Raw genomic sequence first — 15916 nt, 5'->3', positions numbered from 1 at the left:
CAGGAAAACCCAAGTGATGCTGGGGAGGTTGGCTGACGACTGCTCTTAACTGTTTCCTGCTGAATTGGGGCATAGTAGGGGTCATGCAATTGAGACCCCTGGGGTGCCTTCGGTGTCATTAACATCAGAGCATGGGCTAGCAGGCCGGTCCAGGGGTCTGCGGTGGATCTTAGTCATGGACTGCATCTGGGGCTCCATTTGAAGAACCATTTGTAGTTTTACAGCTTCGATTCTGGAAGAGACATATTTTACAAGGAGGTTAAAGATACAGGGATTGAAATGTATGGCCTGAAGTGCAGGGGCGTATGGTTGTGGGTGGTGAAAGTGGGGTTTCCTTTAGAAAAACTCCTCTACGATGGGGCATCAATATTTCTGGGAAGCCGCATTCTCCATAGAAGCTCTTGGTAAGGGGAGCTACTGGTAGTACAGCGGCATGGAGGATGTGCAGTGAGAGTGAAAGGGGTTAAGAGAACAGTAAAAAGAAAAATATGACAAGGGAGGGCCATGTGGATCTATGATTCTCGTTACTTTCCTCATGGTTGTCACTTGAAGAGCAGGCGTAGATCCTCTAGAGGGTCACAGGAATAGCAAGTGTTATCTCTTGGATTTTTAGGCTTCTTTGGCAGTATCCAGGGTTTGACTCAAGTGTGACGTATCCAAGACTCCACTCCAGCCACTTTAACCATGGTTGGGGTAGATAAAATGACTGGGTAGGGTCCTTCCCAGGATGTGTCTAGGGATGGGGAATTGGAGAGAAGGGACTTGACTAATACCATGTCTCCAGGGTGGAATAATTCCTTTCCCTCCTCTGGGGGACAAGTTCTTAATGTTTTAAGAACTTGTTGATATTTGGCTAAGGACGTGATGATGTCTGCAACTAACTAAGTTGGCCATCTCTTGGTCAAGCACAAGGTCATTGGTTAGGAAGGGCCGTCCATACAGCATTTCGTATGGGCTAAGTCCTGCTTTTGGGGGAGTTTCAGATTCTTAGTAAGGCTGTAGGCAACAAAGCAGGCCACGTGAGGTGGGCTTCTTGGGTTAGTTTTTTAGATGTCATTTGAGTGTTTCATTCATTTTCTTGGCTTTTCCTGAGGATTGTGGCCTCCAGGCTCAGTGTAAGTGATATCGTATGCCTAACGCCTGGAATACTTCCTGGGTTACTGCAGCCTTGAAATTGGGGCCATTGTCACTCTGAAAGCCTCAGGGAAGTACGAATCTGGGAATTATTTCATGAATTAGTGCTTTTATTACCTCCTGGGACTTTTCTGTCCTACAAGGAAAGGCCTCCGCCCAACCAGTGAAAGTATCTACCCAGAATAGTAGATACTGAGATCCCTGAGATTTGGGCATGTGGGTAAAATCTAGTTGCCAGTCTTCTCCTGGGTAATGGCCTGTTCTTTGTTCTCCTGAAGGAGCTTGGCGATAAGGCCGGGGATTATTTCTTTGGCACACTTCACAGGCCCTGACTGTCTGCTTGATAGTTTTGAAAAGGCCTGGTCCAGTAAATAATGTTTTGGCCATCTGATGGGTGCTATCAATGCCTAAGTGAAAGGTTTGGTGAAGGTTTTTAAGTAATTTCCACTGGTTAGCTGCAGGCAAAAATATTTTTCCTTCTTCAGTGGCTAGCCATCCTGAGGGGAGGAAACTATGTCCTCGTGAGTTTCCCCATTCTATTTCTTCTGCTGAGTACTTGGGCTTGGTTTCCTGAGGAGATTACCCCATACTAGGGGTCCTTCTGTAAGCATTTCTAACGGAGGGTTCCGCCTTACAGCTCTTTTGTCTTCAGTATCTGCTTGGCGGTTCCCTTCTATTTCTCTTTCCTTTCCTTTCTGATGACCCCAGCAATGTTAAGACTGCCACCTCTTTAGGTTTCTGTACAGCCAATAATAATCTCCTAATGGCTTCCTGATGTTTGCTAGGTGTTCCCTTGGAAGTTAGGAATTCCCTTTCTCTCCTTGTTGCTGCATGGGCATGGAGGACTAGGTAAGCATACTTAGAGTCTGCATATATATTTACCCTTTTTCCTTCTCCTATGTTCAGGTATATAATTGGCCCCTGCTTTTGCTAGAATGCCTCTCGCTAAAAAAAGAGGGGGCTTTCTGGCATCATTAGAAAGGCAGGTGAAAAGAGTAAAGTTCCCCAGTCACAATTTAGTGGCTGGGAGAAGTATCTAGTGACTGTCTGTCCTAGGAACCCTCGTATAGTGACAGATCTGGAGGACAGTTGTCCAGGACAGGTCATTAAAACTGAGAAGGCTGCGCCAGTGTCCAGGAGACAGTTAACCTCCTGGCCCTCAATGGTCAAGCATACCCGGGGCTCTGTGAGGGTGACAGCATGGGCTGGCGCTTGCCCTGGGCACCCTCAGTCCTGCATCTGGTTAGTGGCTTCTGACTCAGAGGACCTTCGTTCCCGGGGCAGTGGGCCTTCCAGTGATTCCCTTCGCATAAGGGGTATGGACGAGGATGTGGCTTATTTCTATTTGGACAATCTTCTTTAAAGTGTCCTTGTAGACTGCACTGGATGCAAGCCCTATTAGGCATTTGATTTGCCCAGCCTTTCCCTGTTCCAGAGCCTCCAAAGTCCGCTTGCCTGAGGGCCATAACTAAAGCGGTGGCGTTCTTTTTATCCCGTTTATCCCGTCGGCCACTCCTCCTGATCTCTATTATAAAAAACCGAAGTTGCCAAATTCAATAGGGTTTCTAAGTTTTGCTTCAGCCTAAGGGGGACTTTTGAAGTTTTTTTCTAATGTCTGCAGCTGACTGAGTGATAAACTTATCCTTTAAGATTAGTTGGCTGTCAATAGAGTCAGGTGACAGAGAGGTGTGCTTCCTCAATGCCTCCCTTAGTCTCCCCAGAAAGGCAGTAGGATTTTCTTCCTTTCCCTGTGTCATAGTGGACATCATTGAATAATTCATAGGTTTCTTCCTAGTTTTCCTCAGTCCTTCCAGCACGCAAGTTAGCAAATGTCTGCGGCACCAATCTCCATGTTCTCATTTTGCGTCCCACTGAGGAGGGTCTACACTGGGAACTGCCTGCTGGCCTGTGGGGAATCGTTCTCTTTCCTCTGTTGTCATCCTATCATTGACCTGACTGAGATACCAGAGATGGCCACACTCTTGGGCTGCAGTTATGGCGGCACTTCTCTCATTTGGGGTTAGTGTCTGATTTAGCAGTAACGTTATATCTCTCCATGTCAGATCAAAGGATTGCCCTAACCCTTGTAAAATATCAATATAGCCATCAGGGTTATCTGAGAATTTACCAAGGTTTATTTTAATTTACGTCAAATCTGAGAGGGAAAAAGGTACATGCACTCTGGCTGGGCCGAATTCTCCTCCTGCCACCGCTTGGAGGGGGCATACTCGGGGAATATTGGCACTCTTGGGTTCATTGTTTACCCCTTTGTTTATCTCTTTTTGGACCGTTTGGGTTGAAGGGGGGTCCTTACTAATTGGGGAAGGAGCTGGGGGAACACCGGGATAGGGAGGTATACTCTGAAGGCTTCCTGTAGGGCATAAATTACACTTTTTACATAATTGCGAGTTGTCTCTTAATGAAAAGAAAGTTTGCACATGTGGCACTTCACTCCATTTGCCCTTCTTTCTACAAAAGAGGTCTAGCTGTAAGATGGTGTTATAATGTATACTTCCCTCACAGGACCAGGTTTCTCCCCCTTGAAGAGTATATTGTGGCCAGGCAGTACTGCAGAAGAATATAAGTCACTTCTTTCTTAGTGTCTTGAGGGTCAAATTGGTCCCAATTCTCCAGAATACATCTTAGGGGCATTTTTGCCTTGGGGGGAATGTTTCACTTCTGAAAAAAGAACACAGGGATGCCAGCACCCCTAGTCATTTTCCAATGAGCATTAGTCCTAGAGCGTCCTCTATGGTCCTAATGCTTATTCCTTTCCAGAGTGTGTAACCACCCATGGACCTCTGCTTATCGAATTAGCTACGCTCACCGATGTAGCAGTCCTGCACCCCTTTTCCCGCCTCTCTTGACCACAAAGAAAGGGGTCTAGGCTGCTGTATTCTAATGGTCCTTTACCAGCGTGCCCAACATTGCCTTTGGCTCAAGGGTGAGTCCTAGACCAGGGCTGGATTCCTGAGTATTTCATAACAACCCAGCTGCCCCATCAAGATTCATTCGCATAAACAACAGTTCTTATGCAAATTCGTTTCAGAGAGGGTGTTGGTAACCTTTTGACTCAGTATTGAGATAGAGTTTTTTTTTATTCTGTAAGTACTTTAAGGCTTGACTGAGTGCAAACAACTCACACGTTTGAGCAGAACAATTATTAGGCAATTCTCCTAACTCTGCTTCCACAAGAGTCCCCCTGTCAATACTGAATACCCATTGTGGTTTTTTTTCCTCAGTCACCCGGGAGGAACCATCTATAGTCCTTTCCTGAAGGGCGTTCCTCCTAGGTCTGGTTGGACCTTTGTATGGTAATTAATATTTAAATCACCCGTTAGGAAATTTGCTGGGTTATGGGAATTTTCAGTGGTTAGTGTTAAATCACCTTTTTCTAACAGAATAGCCCCATACTTTAAGGTTTTTGAGTTAGTAAGCTACCTGTTTGCTTTTTTTGACTTAGGATAGCTCTGAACTATCCTCACAATGGTGAGGTGTGCTCACAATGAGTTTTCCTCTGAAGATTCTTTTTCTACTTTCTTCTGTTAGCAAAGCAGTTGCTGCTACCAATTGAATGCATTTGGGCCATTCGCAGGTTACTGGGTTAAGGATTTTTGATAGGAAGGCTGTGGGTTGTCAGTGGTCTCAGTGTTTTGGGCTACGCCCTTGTTTACACTGACAACAAGGTACTATTGGCATGTTATAGTGTCACAGAGAAGACCTTCAATTATCTATTATAGGTTTTAAATTTATCCTGGCTTTTAAAGGAATAGGGTACACTGTTTTTCCTTTACCATTTCTATCTTTCTCTTTCTCTCTTTCTTTCTCCTTTGACTTTCTGTCTCTCTCTCTCTCTGACTCACCTTTTGTCTCTGTCTCTTCCTCTCTCTCTCTCTCTCTGCCTCTCTCTTTCTCCTTTCTGCCTCTGTAGAAGAATTTTGGAAACATAGTGGAAGGACGTTCGCTTGTTGCCCCATTTGCCGCTATAGGAATATTAATTAGATAGGAATAACTTACTCAATTCGTTTTCATGCTGATCTATTACGTTGTTGTAGACCCAGTTCCAGTTGTTAAAATACTGGGTTATCAGTTCTAAGGCCCTGGCAAGGGTGGTGGGGAACGGTTCCCACATAACTGCCCATGTCGAGAGCTGTATGCCTAAATTGAGAGAGTCACCAGGGACAAGACTCCCTGGGTTCATAGCCTAGTTGCTTAAGGACACAGTGTAGAGCTTCCTTAGGTCCCTTTGGAGATACAACCTGATCTAATACTTGGGAGTGGAAGTGAAAGTCTGAAGCATTAGTACCTAGGAGGCAGGGAACAGAGGAAGTAGATTCAGAAGTAAGGAGAATTTTGGGTCTACACTTTCAAGAAAGTCGTGGTTAGGACCCAGGAGGTATGGGTCAGAAGGAGACGAAGGGGTGCACGCATGGGTGACTGTTGAGTAGAGACTTCTGGCTGTGCCATGATCTCAACTGGCCAACGCTAGGAGTTCGGGATGACAACTTTCTGCCTCTAGTCGACCCTCAGCTTCCCCAGGAAAATTGTGAAAGCAGAAGCTGGTTCCAGGCAGAACAACACTCCCAAACCAGAAGGGTTGGGGGTTGTTAGAAAGCTTTTTCCCAGGAAGCCTCACACCTGAGTCTTTAGTCCAGCGGCCACACTAATCGTTTTTAACTGGCTGACAGGTGCCCAGTTATTTTCCTCTAATTCTAAGGAAAGATAGGACAGAATAGCAAAAGAAAGTGGTTCAATATTACTCATCACTTTGGAGAAGCCTCACGTGGGCCACCAAATGTTACCAGCAGGTCTTTGTTCTTAGAGCTCCCAAGATGGTGGTGGGCCACTCCCAAGATGGAGTGGGCTGCTCCCAAGATGGCGACAAGCCTTTTGTTCTCTGACCTGGGGTCCTTGGCCTCACAGATTCCAAAGAATGGAACCTTGGGCCATGCGGTGAGTGTTATCGGTTTATTAGAAGCCGTGGGTCATGGAAGAGAACTGTGGAACCCAGTGACTAGTGTTCAGCTCAATTAGGATGAACCTGGGCACTTACCCATGCAGGAACAATGGCGAGCCTTTAGCCTGATCGGGAGCGGCAATGGATGCCTTGCTGGATCAGGAGGGATGGAAGTCAGTGACGGGTCTGCGACAATGGCAAACAGCAGTGGTCGACAGTGAAGAAAAGCTCAGCTTGAGCCATAACAAACATGGACCAGAAGAGTGTGCAGTTGCAAGAGTTAATAGAGTGAAAACAAAGCTCCCATACAATGGGAGGGGACCTAAAGAGGGTTGCCCCAGTACCACACATTTCTAAAACGTATATGTGAGTTGTTAGTTGTGTCCACAAAGTCTTGAATGGTGTAAGATAGAGCCCATCTAGAAAAAAAATTAAACAGCAATCGTTCTCCTCGCCGTTTACACAGAAAAGCTGTCAGTTCAGGAATTTCTTTACTTTTTCCACTGAGTCCCTTTCCATCCATGTAGAGTCCACCCAGAATATGAATTCGAGAGTTTCTTCTCTTGTCTTTCTTTTCTCCTTCACTACGAGAGTTTGTTCTTTTATTCTCTCTCCTACACCAACTCTCTGTAAGTTCTGGACAAGTATCACATGGTCTTTATTGTGATTCTTGGAGAAGGCTTTATTTGAGTCTTTAGATTTTGAATAAGCATATGCAGGTCAAAAGGGTCAATATTTAGCTCAGTAATATTGATTGCATCATTTTGATGAGCTGTGCTGACAAAAAGTCCCTGCTTCTTGGTTTCAGTAAAAGAAATCACACCCCTTTAGCAGTGTATGTTAATAGATACACTAATTAATGATGTATAAACACAGGAAGAAGAGGAAAAGGGAAAAATAAAAATTTTATTAATTACTTTAATAATAATTTAATTTTAATTATAAGATATATCAGTATAAAGAAGAAAAGCAATATGATGTGATTTGTGTAAAGAATTATCATTTTTATATTTTATAGCCACAGTCTTCCTGGAGTTTTGGAAAAGGAGAAGGAGTATACTGACCTATACTTGGGACCTTATCGAATGGGAAGAAGAGGAGGTAAGATGTTAGCATACAAGGAAATAGGGAAACTGGGCTATTACAGGATATGGAAAATTATCTGCTGCCCTAGCATTCAGGCTGGAAACAGTTAACCATCATTAGATTTTTCCCTTGATTTTTCCTACTAACAAAATTTATTATTTTATGAAGATAATAGAGATCAATGAAGTATGTATTTTTCAGACCACTTCTGTGATGTTTCTTTAAATTACATTAGTGGAAAATTATACTGATTACAATACTGCTCAGGATTTATTTGGAAGGCAATTTGATGTTGTTTTAAAAAGGCTGCTTTATTGTGAAGACTTAATACAAAAGTAGGCCAAATTTAGGAGTATTGTATCAACTCTTGGGAGTATTTTTTTTAGTTTATGGCTTTGATATTTAGATAACTTTAATTTCTCTCATAGGAAACACTTCGTCCCCAGTTTGAAGCCAAGTATTACAAGATGGAGATCGTAAATCCCATCACGGGAAAACCTGAACCACATCAGCCTTCCTCAGACAAAGTCACTCGTCTTCTTGTTTCTGTCTCAGGAATATTCTTCATGGTAAAGTATAGCCATCAATATCAAAATGTTTTGGGATTCCAAATTTAGAAGTAAGTTCAATGATACCAACTCATTTTGTGACATTGAGAACGTCAGAAACCTTATTCTTTCCAACACCTTGGTAATACATACAATTAAACAAACAGAAGTCACAACAGGTTATGGGGATTTTACAAAGGCAGTTTGTGCACCTTTTTAAAGAAAATACTTTTTGGGAGAAACAGAGATCGTCTAAGATAAAATGGAAATTATATGAGTTGACCTGATGGATTAGATATCTTGTATCTAACGAGCATTCCATTTAAGAGGACATTGGGCAGAATTTGCATGTTAGTGTGATAACAAATTTTGTCCTATTTATTTTGATTAGAATATAACTTCCTTAAAGGAGAAAATTAAATCTAGATATCCTTTCTTGGAAAGGTAAATACCTTCAATTCTTGGGGACAGTAGATTTGATCTATGGTTTTGCTTTTGACTTGTTAGTGATGTAAAATATGGATGTTTTTTCTGGTCTCTAATATTGTAGATATCCTTGGTGATCACTGCAGTGTTTGGAGTCGTGGTGTACCGCCTGGTTGTCATGGAACAGTTTGCATCATTCAAGTGGAATTTCATCAAACAATACTGGCAGTTTGCAACATCTGCTGCTGCTGTCTGTATCAATTTCATAATCATTATGTTGCTGAATCTTGTAAGTGTCTATAAGGTTATTCTTCAGTAGATAAAAAAGGGGTGGAAAGGGGAGAGGTCTATGTTTCCTTTATAGTTGAAATGTATTTACATGGAAGCCAAAATAAGACCAAGCCACATTTCTGTCAATGACAACTCAGTTTAACAGAAAAGATTTCATCTTTCTGGTTTAGATGATAGATTTTTGAAATTAAAATAAATTCCAATTGTATTATCTTCCCTGCATTTTGAGTTTATAATCTAATTAGTGATAGCTTCCATTCTTTTTTTTTTTTTTTTTTTTTTTTTTGAGACGGAGTCTTGCTGTGCTCCCAGGCTGGAGTGCAGTGGCGTGATCTCGGCTCACTGCAAGCTCCGCCTCCCGGGTTCACGCCATTCTCCCGCCTCAGCCTCCCAAGTAGCTGAGACTACAGGATAGCTTCCATTCTTTTAGTATTTAGTGTGTACTAGAGATGGTGCTATGCACTTTTCAAACAAATAAAGAATTGTTTGGGCTTTAAAATCATCCTAATAAACTCCATTTTATAAGAAAACTTGTTGGAAAGATATGGGAAAATCTTTTTGAAAGCGAAGTATTGTTATCCACTAGTCTTCACGAGAAATGAAAAACAATAAGGCAGTTACTCCATTTTTCTTTCTCTGAATCTAGCGTTTCTCTCTTCTCTCTCCTGTTCTCCCCCTCCTCTTCTGTTCTCTGTCCTCTCCTCTCCTCCTCTCCTCTCCCCCTCTCCTCTCCTCTCCTCTCTCCCCACCTCTCCTCTCCTCACCTCCCCCTCCTCTCCTCTCCTCTCCCCTCGTCTCCTCTCCTCTGCCCACCTTTCCTCTCCTCCCCTCCCCTCTCTTCCCCTTTCCCCCTCCCCTTCCCTCCTCTCCTCTCCTTCCTTCTCCTCTTCTGTCTCTCTCCCGTAATCTCTCCCTCTCTCACATCCTCTCCCTCCCTTCCTTGCTCTCCCTCCCTTCCTCTCACTCCCTCTCCCTCCTTCCCTCCCTCCCTTTCTACCTTCTTACCTTTCTCTCCTTTTCCCAGTGCTTCTCTTTGCATACCTGCTCTGTTCTATAAGAAAGATAACTGGTTTTGCCTAACTATATCATTTTGTCATAGTTTGGCATGCTGTGGCATTGCGATGCCTTTATTATCTTCTTTGACTCTCTATATGACCATGTTCCTCATGTTTCAACTGCTTATCTAACTTAAGTCATCCAGTATTTTTATGTGCTAGCTACTCAAAGAAAGCACCTTTTTTTTCAACATCACGTGCACGTAATAACTTATGGACAAAATGTCCATAGTTGATGGCACAACAGTATGCATAGGCCTATGTCTTCAACAAGGTCTATCAATGGGAACCAATTTCCTCTGAAAATAGAAGGCACCTATTGACACATTAAGGATAATATATTTAATTCTTCCAACAGCTCCAGTATCCTGCATTATGTAAATAATGAAACTGAGATTCAAAGAGCTAAAATAACTTGCATATACTAAGTGTTAATGTTAGTATATTTACATCATGAGATAATTTCTTTGATGTAGCTGAGCAATACATAAGTAATAAGGTTGGTAATATAGATAGATAATATGCATTTGGTTCCACATATGATTGATACTGACATTACTTGTTTAGCCTGGAGGGAGTTGAGACCATTTGCTATTCAACTTTAAAACAATAATCAGAGAAGATCTTAAGAGAAAAGTGAACAGTCACGGTTATAAAATGAGTACACATTATTATGAAGACAGTAGTTAACATCTTCTACTGGAGTTTGCTTTGCTCAGGTCCAGTTTAATTTGTAGAAAGAGAATATTGTTTACGTTATGTCTAAACGAGCCATAAAATAATTTATGCTCTTGACTCATAATTTAAAATTTACAATAAACATTGAAAAAAATGCATAGAAGTGGGAAACCTATATGGTAGTATATATAAGATAGTATAGGTTGTGCACTGCACAAGCACCACATTGATGGAAGAGTCATTTTCAGCACAGACACTATAGATTTTTACATTTTTGCTGATACTTTTCTGGTATATAGTAAAACATCTTGTTTGTAACAAAATCACTACGAACTGTGACAGCTTTTCAGTAGACAGAGGTTATTGCAACTGGCCCTATTATCTGGGAAAAGATAACTAAGTAGTTGTGTTTATTTCTAGGTCACACAAGCAGTCGCCCAATTTGATCTTAAATTGACTCATTTCTTATTGTAAGTAGGTTGGTTGACAAAAAAATTAATAATAGTAACTGGTCATAGTTCTGCAATCCAGGATCTTATAGTCTAGTGGGGAAAGAGAATTGAAGAATTCAATGAAGAATGCACAATTGTTGAAGCACAAGGGGCCCTGAGTAAGGTGAGAAAAAAGTCATCTATTGCTCATGAAAAGTTTTATGATAGTGGATCAGAAGACTTGAACAGAAACAGAGAGGGTGCTTATTCTGATCAGCCAAGAAAGAGCAGAAAGGAGATTGTTGTTTGAAGAAATTCAGCCCACAAATGGACAGAAGCACAGAAATGCATGTTCTTTGCCCTTAAGGAAATAATGAGAAGTGTCTGTGAAGCATATTAGAATAAAGAAAAATAAGATTGGAAAAGTAAATCAGTGCCTAGCTTTGGAGATGTGACTGGTATGTAAAGAGTTTGGATATGATGTTATTTTTTTGGCCACTGTGGGCAGTGAGAAGCCATACTTGATGGTATTTGATAGGTAAATAGCCACAAATCATCTTACCAGATACATTTATAGATGTAAAGGAGATTAAAATATTAGAAGAGGGGCCAGGCATGGTGGCTTATGCCTGTAATCCCAACACTTTGGGAGGTCAAGGCAGGAGGATTACTTGAGCCCAGCAGTTTGAGACCAGCCTGGGCAACAGTGAGATCTCATTGCTACAAAAGATTTTTTAAAGCCAGGTGTGGTGGTGCACACCTGTAGTCCCAACTACTCAGGAGGCCAAGGTGGGAGGATCAATTGAGAGCAGACGTCAAGGCTACAATAAGCTGTGATCACCCCACTGCACTCCAGCCTGAATGATAACATGAGACCAAGCCTCAAAAAAAAAAAAAAAAAAAAAGATATTACTGTGTAATAGAACACTAGAATTTATTTATTCTGTCTAATTATAATTTTGTACCCATTGATCGACGTCTCCCCATCCACCCTTCCCCCAACCCATGTAATTTTCGTGCTGGTAAGTTTGAAAACTCTCAAGAAAATGTAAGCCTTTCTGGGGAAAAGATAAATAGTCACAACTGCTTAAAGTAAAAGTAGATATTCTAAGTAGATTGTCAATCATGAAAGAAATTGTAAAACAATATCACAAACTAGTAAAGCAGTCTTATCATAGGCACCATATTACATTTTTAAAAAATTAAATAAAAAGATAATTACCTGTTGTGCAAATTAATCCAGCATTTAGATAAAGAAATAATGCTTCCTGGGTAAACATCAACCTGATTTTTAAAATATATCTGGCAATGGTAGTATCAAAACTCAAACTAAAGAGCATTTACAGCTATATACATAATAATGGTAAGTATAGATCAAAATATTTTCTAGAGTTACCTCTTGAAAGGAAGAATGTAAGTAATTTTTATTTTCTTTACATATTGTCTAATATTTATCACATATTTGAATTTTCTAGATTTGCTACAATAAGGTTATATTCTATTCAAATCTAGTAAAGGACAAACCTTTTTTAAAATTAATTTCCAATATTCGATTTTAAAGGAATTATCAATAATCCAAGATTCATATAGAAGGATTATCAGTTATAGTATTATTTAGAGTAGTAGATATTAGAAAAGAGACCCCCTTAAATAACCAAAAATAAAAGAAAGTTATTCAAATTCTGTATAAGGTAGTATCATATAAACTATTAAAATGCTATGTGAATATTATTTAAGAACATGAAATACAGTTATATAAGGATATAAAAGTTTACTTGATTCCATTTTTTCTAGAATACACATACAGTCGTCTGAATTTTGAAACTTTAAGAAATTACAATCAAATATTAACAATATTGGTCCCTCAGTAGTGAGAAAAAATGTGGCACACCCTTTTGATTTAGTGTAAATTTTTGTTCATAGGGATTTGTATTTGTTTAGCTAGTATGTTTATTTTAATTCACATATTATAATCGTACATGTTTAGGAGTATAATTGGATGTTTTGAACGTATGTATGTTGTATGATGATCAACTCAGGGTATTTAGTATGACCATCACCTCATGGCAATTATCATTTCTTTGCGATAGTCATCTAAGCCTCTTTTCTACCTATTTTGTAATGTAAAATACCTAAGTGTTAAACAATGTCACCCTACTGTGTAATAGAACACTATAACTTATTTATTCTATCTAATTATAATTTTGTACCCATTGATCAACCTCTCCCCATCTTCTCCTCCCCAACCCAGTCTCTGATAAAACTTCCTCTATGATATCATCTCATTTATTGATTTTAAGAAATCCTCTGCCCATTGCTTGTTTTTGTCAGTTTAGTTGAAGATTCAGATGGTTGTAGATACGTGGTGTTATTTCTGAGGTCTCTGTACTGTTTCGTTGGTACGTATGTCTGTTTTGATACTAGTACCATGCTGTTTTGGTTACTGTAGCCTTGTAGCATAGTTTGAATTCAGGTAGTGTAATGCCTCCAGCTTTGTTCTTTTTGCTTAGGATTGTCTTGGCTATACGGGCTCTTCTTTGGTTTCATATGAAACTTAAAGTAGTTTTTCTAATTCTGTGAAGAATGTCAATGGTAGTTTGATGGGAATAGCATTGAATCTGTAAATTACTTGGGGCAGTATGGTCATTTTCATGATATTGATTCTTCCTTTCCATGACAATAGAAGGTTTTTCCATTTATTTATGTCATCTCATATTTCTTTGAGCAGTGGTTTGTAATTCTCCTTGAAGAGGTCCTTCAGATCCCTTGTTATCTGTATTCCTAGGAATTTTTTTCTCTTTGTAGCAATTGTGAATGGGAGTTCATTTATGATTTGGCTCTCTGCTTGTCTATTGATGTTGTATAGGAGTGCTTGTGATTTTTGCATATTGATTTTGTACCCTAAGACTTTGCTGAAGTTACTTATCAGCTCAAGGAGTTTTGGGGTTGAGACAATGGGGTTTTCTAAATATCCGATCATCTTATCTGCAACACAGACAATTTGACTTCCTCTCTTCCTCTTAGAATATCCTTTGTTTCATTGTTTTGCCTGATCGCCCTGGCCAGAACTTGCAATACTATGTTGAATAGGAGTGGTGAGACAGGGCATCCTGTCTTGTATTGATTTTTAAAGGGAATGCTTCCAGCTTTTGCCAATTCAATATGATATTGGCTGTGGGTTTTTCATAAATAGCTCTTATTATTTTGAGATATGTTCCGTCAATACCCATTTTATTGAGAGTTTTTAACCTGAAGGGATATTGAATTTTATTGAAGGCCTTTTCTGCATCTATTGAGATAATCTATTGAGATAATCTGCATGCATTGAGATAACCAAGACAAATTTTTGTCATTGGTTCTGTTTATATGATGGATTATGTTTATTGATTTGCATATGTTGAACCAGCCTTGTATCCCAGGGATGAAGCCAACTTGATGGTGGTGGATAAGTTTTTTGATGTGCTTCTGGATTCGGTTTGCCAGTATTGTATTGAGGATTTTTGCATCAATGTTTGTCAGGGATATTGGCCTGAAATTTTCTTTTTTTGTTGTTTCTCTGCCAGGTTTTGGTATCAGGATGATTCTGGCCTCATAAAATGAGTTAGTGAGGAGTCCCTCTTTTTCTATTGCTTGGAATAGTTTCAGAAGTAATGGTACCAGCTCCTCTTTATACCTCTGGTAGAATTCGGCTGTGAATTCGTCTGGTCCTGGGGTTTTTTTGGTTGGTAGGCTATTAATTACTGCCTCAATTTCAGAACATATTATTGGTCTATTCGGGGATTTGACTTCTTCCAGGTTTAGTCTTGGGAGGGTGTATGTGTCCAGGAATTTATCAATTTCTTCTAGATTTTCTAGTTTATTAGTGCAGAGGTGTTTATAGTATTCTCTGATGGTAGCTTGTATTTCTGTGGGATCAGTGGTGATCTCCCTTTATCATTTTTTATTGTGTCTATTTGATTATTCTCTCTTTTCTTCTTTATTAGTCTGGCTAGTGGTCTATTTTGTTAATGTTTTCAAAAAACCAGCTCTTGGATTCATTGATTTTTTTAAGGGATTTTCATGTCACTATCTCCTTCTGTTCTGCTCTGATCTTAGTTATTTCTTGTCGTCTGCTACTTTTGAATTTGTTTGCTCTTGCTTCTCTAGTTCTTTAAATTGTGATTGATAGGGTGTTGATTTTAGATCTTTCTCACTTTCTCTTGTGGGCATTTAGTGCTATAAATTTCCCTCTAAACACTGCTTTAGCTGTGTCCCAGAGATTCTTGTACATTGTGTCTTTGTTCTCATTGGTTTCAAAGAACTTATTTATTTCTGCCTTAATTTTGTTATTTACCCAATAGTCATTCAGGAGCAGACTGTTCACTTTCTATGTAGTTGTTTGCTAATCCTGAGCTCTAATTTGTTTGCACTGTGGTCTGAGAGACTGTTTGTTATTATTTCTGTTCTTTTGCATTTGCTAAGGAGTGTTTTACTTCCAATTATGTGGTCAATTTTAGGATAAGTGTGATGTGGTGCTAAGAAGAATGTATATTCTGTTGATCTGGGGTGGAGAGTTCTGTCGATGTCTATTAGGTCTGCATGGTCTAGAGCTGAGTTCAAGTCCTGAATATCCTTGTTAATTTTCTGTCTCGTTGATCTGTCTAATATTGACAGTGGGGTGTTAAGGTCTCCCACTCTTCTTTGTTGGTTTAAAGTCTGTTTTATCAGAGACTAGGATTGCAATCCCTGCTTTTTTTTTTTTTTTTTTTTTGGCTTTCTATTTGGTATATTTTCCTTCATCCCTTTATTTTCAGCCTATGTGTGTCTTTGCACATGAGATAGGTCTCCTGAATTTAGGACTCCAATGGATCTTGAGTCTTTATCAAATTTGCCAGTTTGTGTCTTTTAATTGGGGCATTTAGTCTATTTACATTTAAGGTTAATATTGTTATGTGTGAGTTTGATCCTGTCATCATGATGCTATTTGGTTATTTTGCACACTAGTTGATGCAGTTTCTTCATAGTGTCATTGATCTTTATATTTTGGTGTATTTTTGCAGTGGATAGTACCAGCTTTTCCTTTCCATATTTAGTGCTTCCTTCAGGACTCTTGCAAGACAGGTCTGGTGGTGATGAAATTCCTCAACATTTGCTTGTCTGGAAAGGATTTTATTTCTCCTTTGCTTATGAAGTATAGTTTGACCGGATATGAAATTCAATATGATATGATATGAAATTGGTTTGAAAATTCTTTAAGAATGTCAAATATTGGCCCCACTCTCTTCTGGCTTGTAGGGTTTCAGCTAAGAGGTTCACTGATAGTCTGATGGA

General features: G+C 39.8%; 1 protein-coding gene across 3 annotated transcripts in view; it reads left to right on the top strand.

Annotated features, from left to right (window-relative positions):
* The window catches only part of ANO3 (anoctamin 3), a 356947-nt gene that overhangs the window by 284683 nt on the left and 56348 nt on the right, over window positions 1–15916 (top strand). For all 3 annotated transcript variants that reach the window (XM_025356153.1, XM_025356152.1, XM_025356154.1), the window contains 3 exons: window positions 7110–7192; window positions 7606–7746; window positions 8276–8440. In XM_025356153.1, the coding sequence (XP_025211938.1) occupies window positions 7110–7192; window positions 7606–7746; window positions 8276–8440 (389 nt within the window). The remainder of the gene's footprint in view (window positions 1–7109; window positions 7193–7605; window positions 7747–8275; window positions 8441–15916) is intronic.

The sequence above is a fragment of the Theropithecus gelada genome, chromosome 14, assembly GCF_003255815.1.
Source record: "Theropithecus gelada isolate Dixy chromosome 14, Tgel_1.0, whole genome shotgun sequence".
Taxonomy (NCBI): Eukaryota; Metazoa; Chordata; class Mammalia; order Primates; family Cercopithecidae; genus Theropithecus; species Theropithecus gelada.
This window is presented reverse-complemented; position numbering and strand designations above follow the sequence as displayed.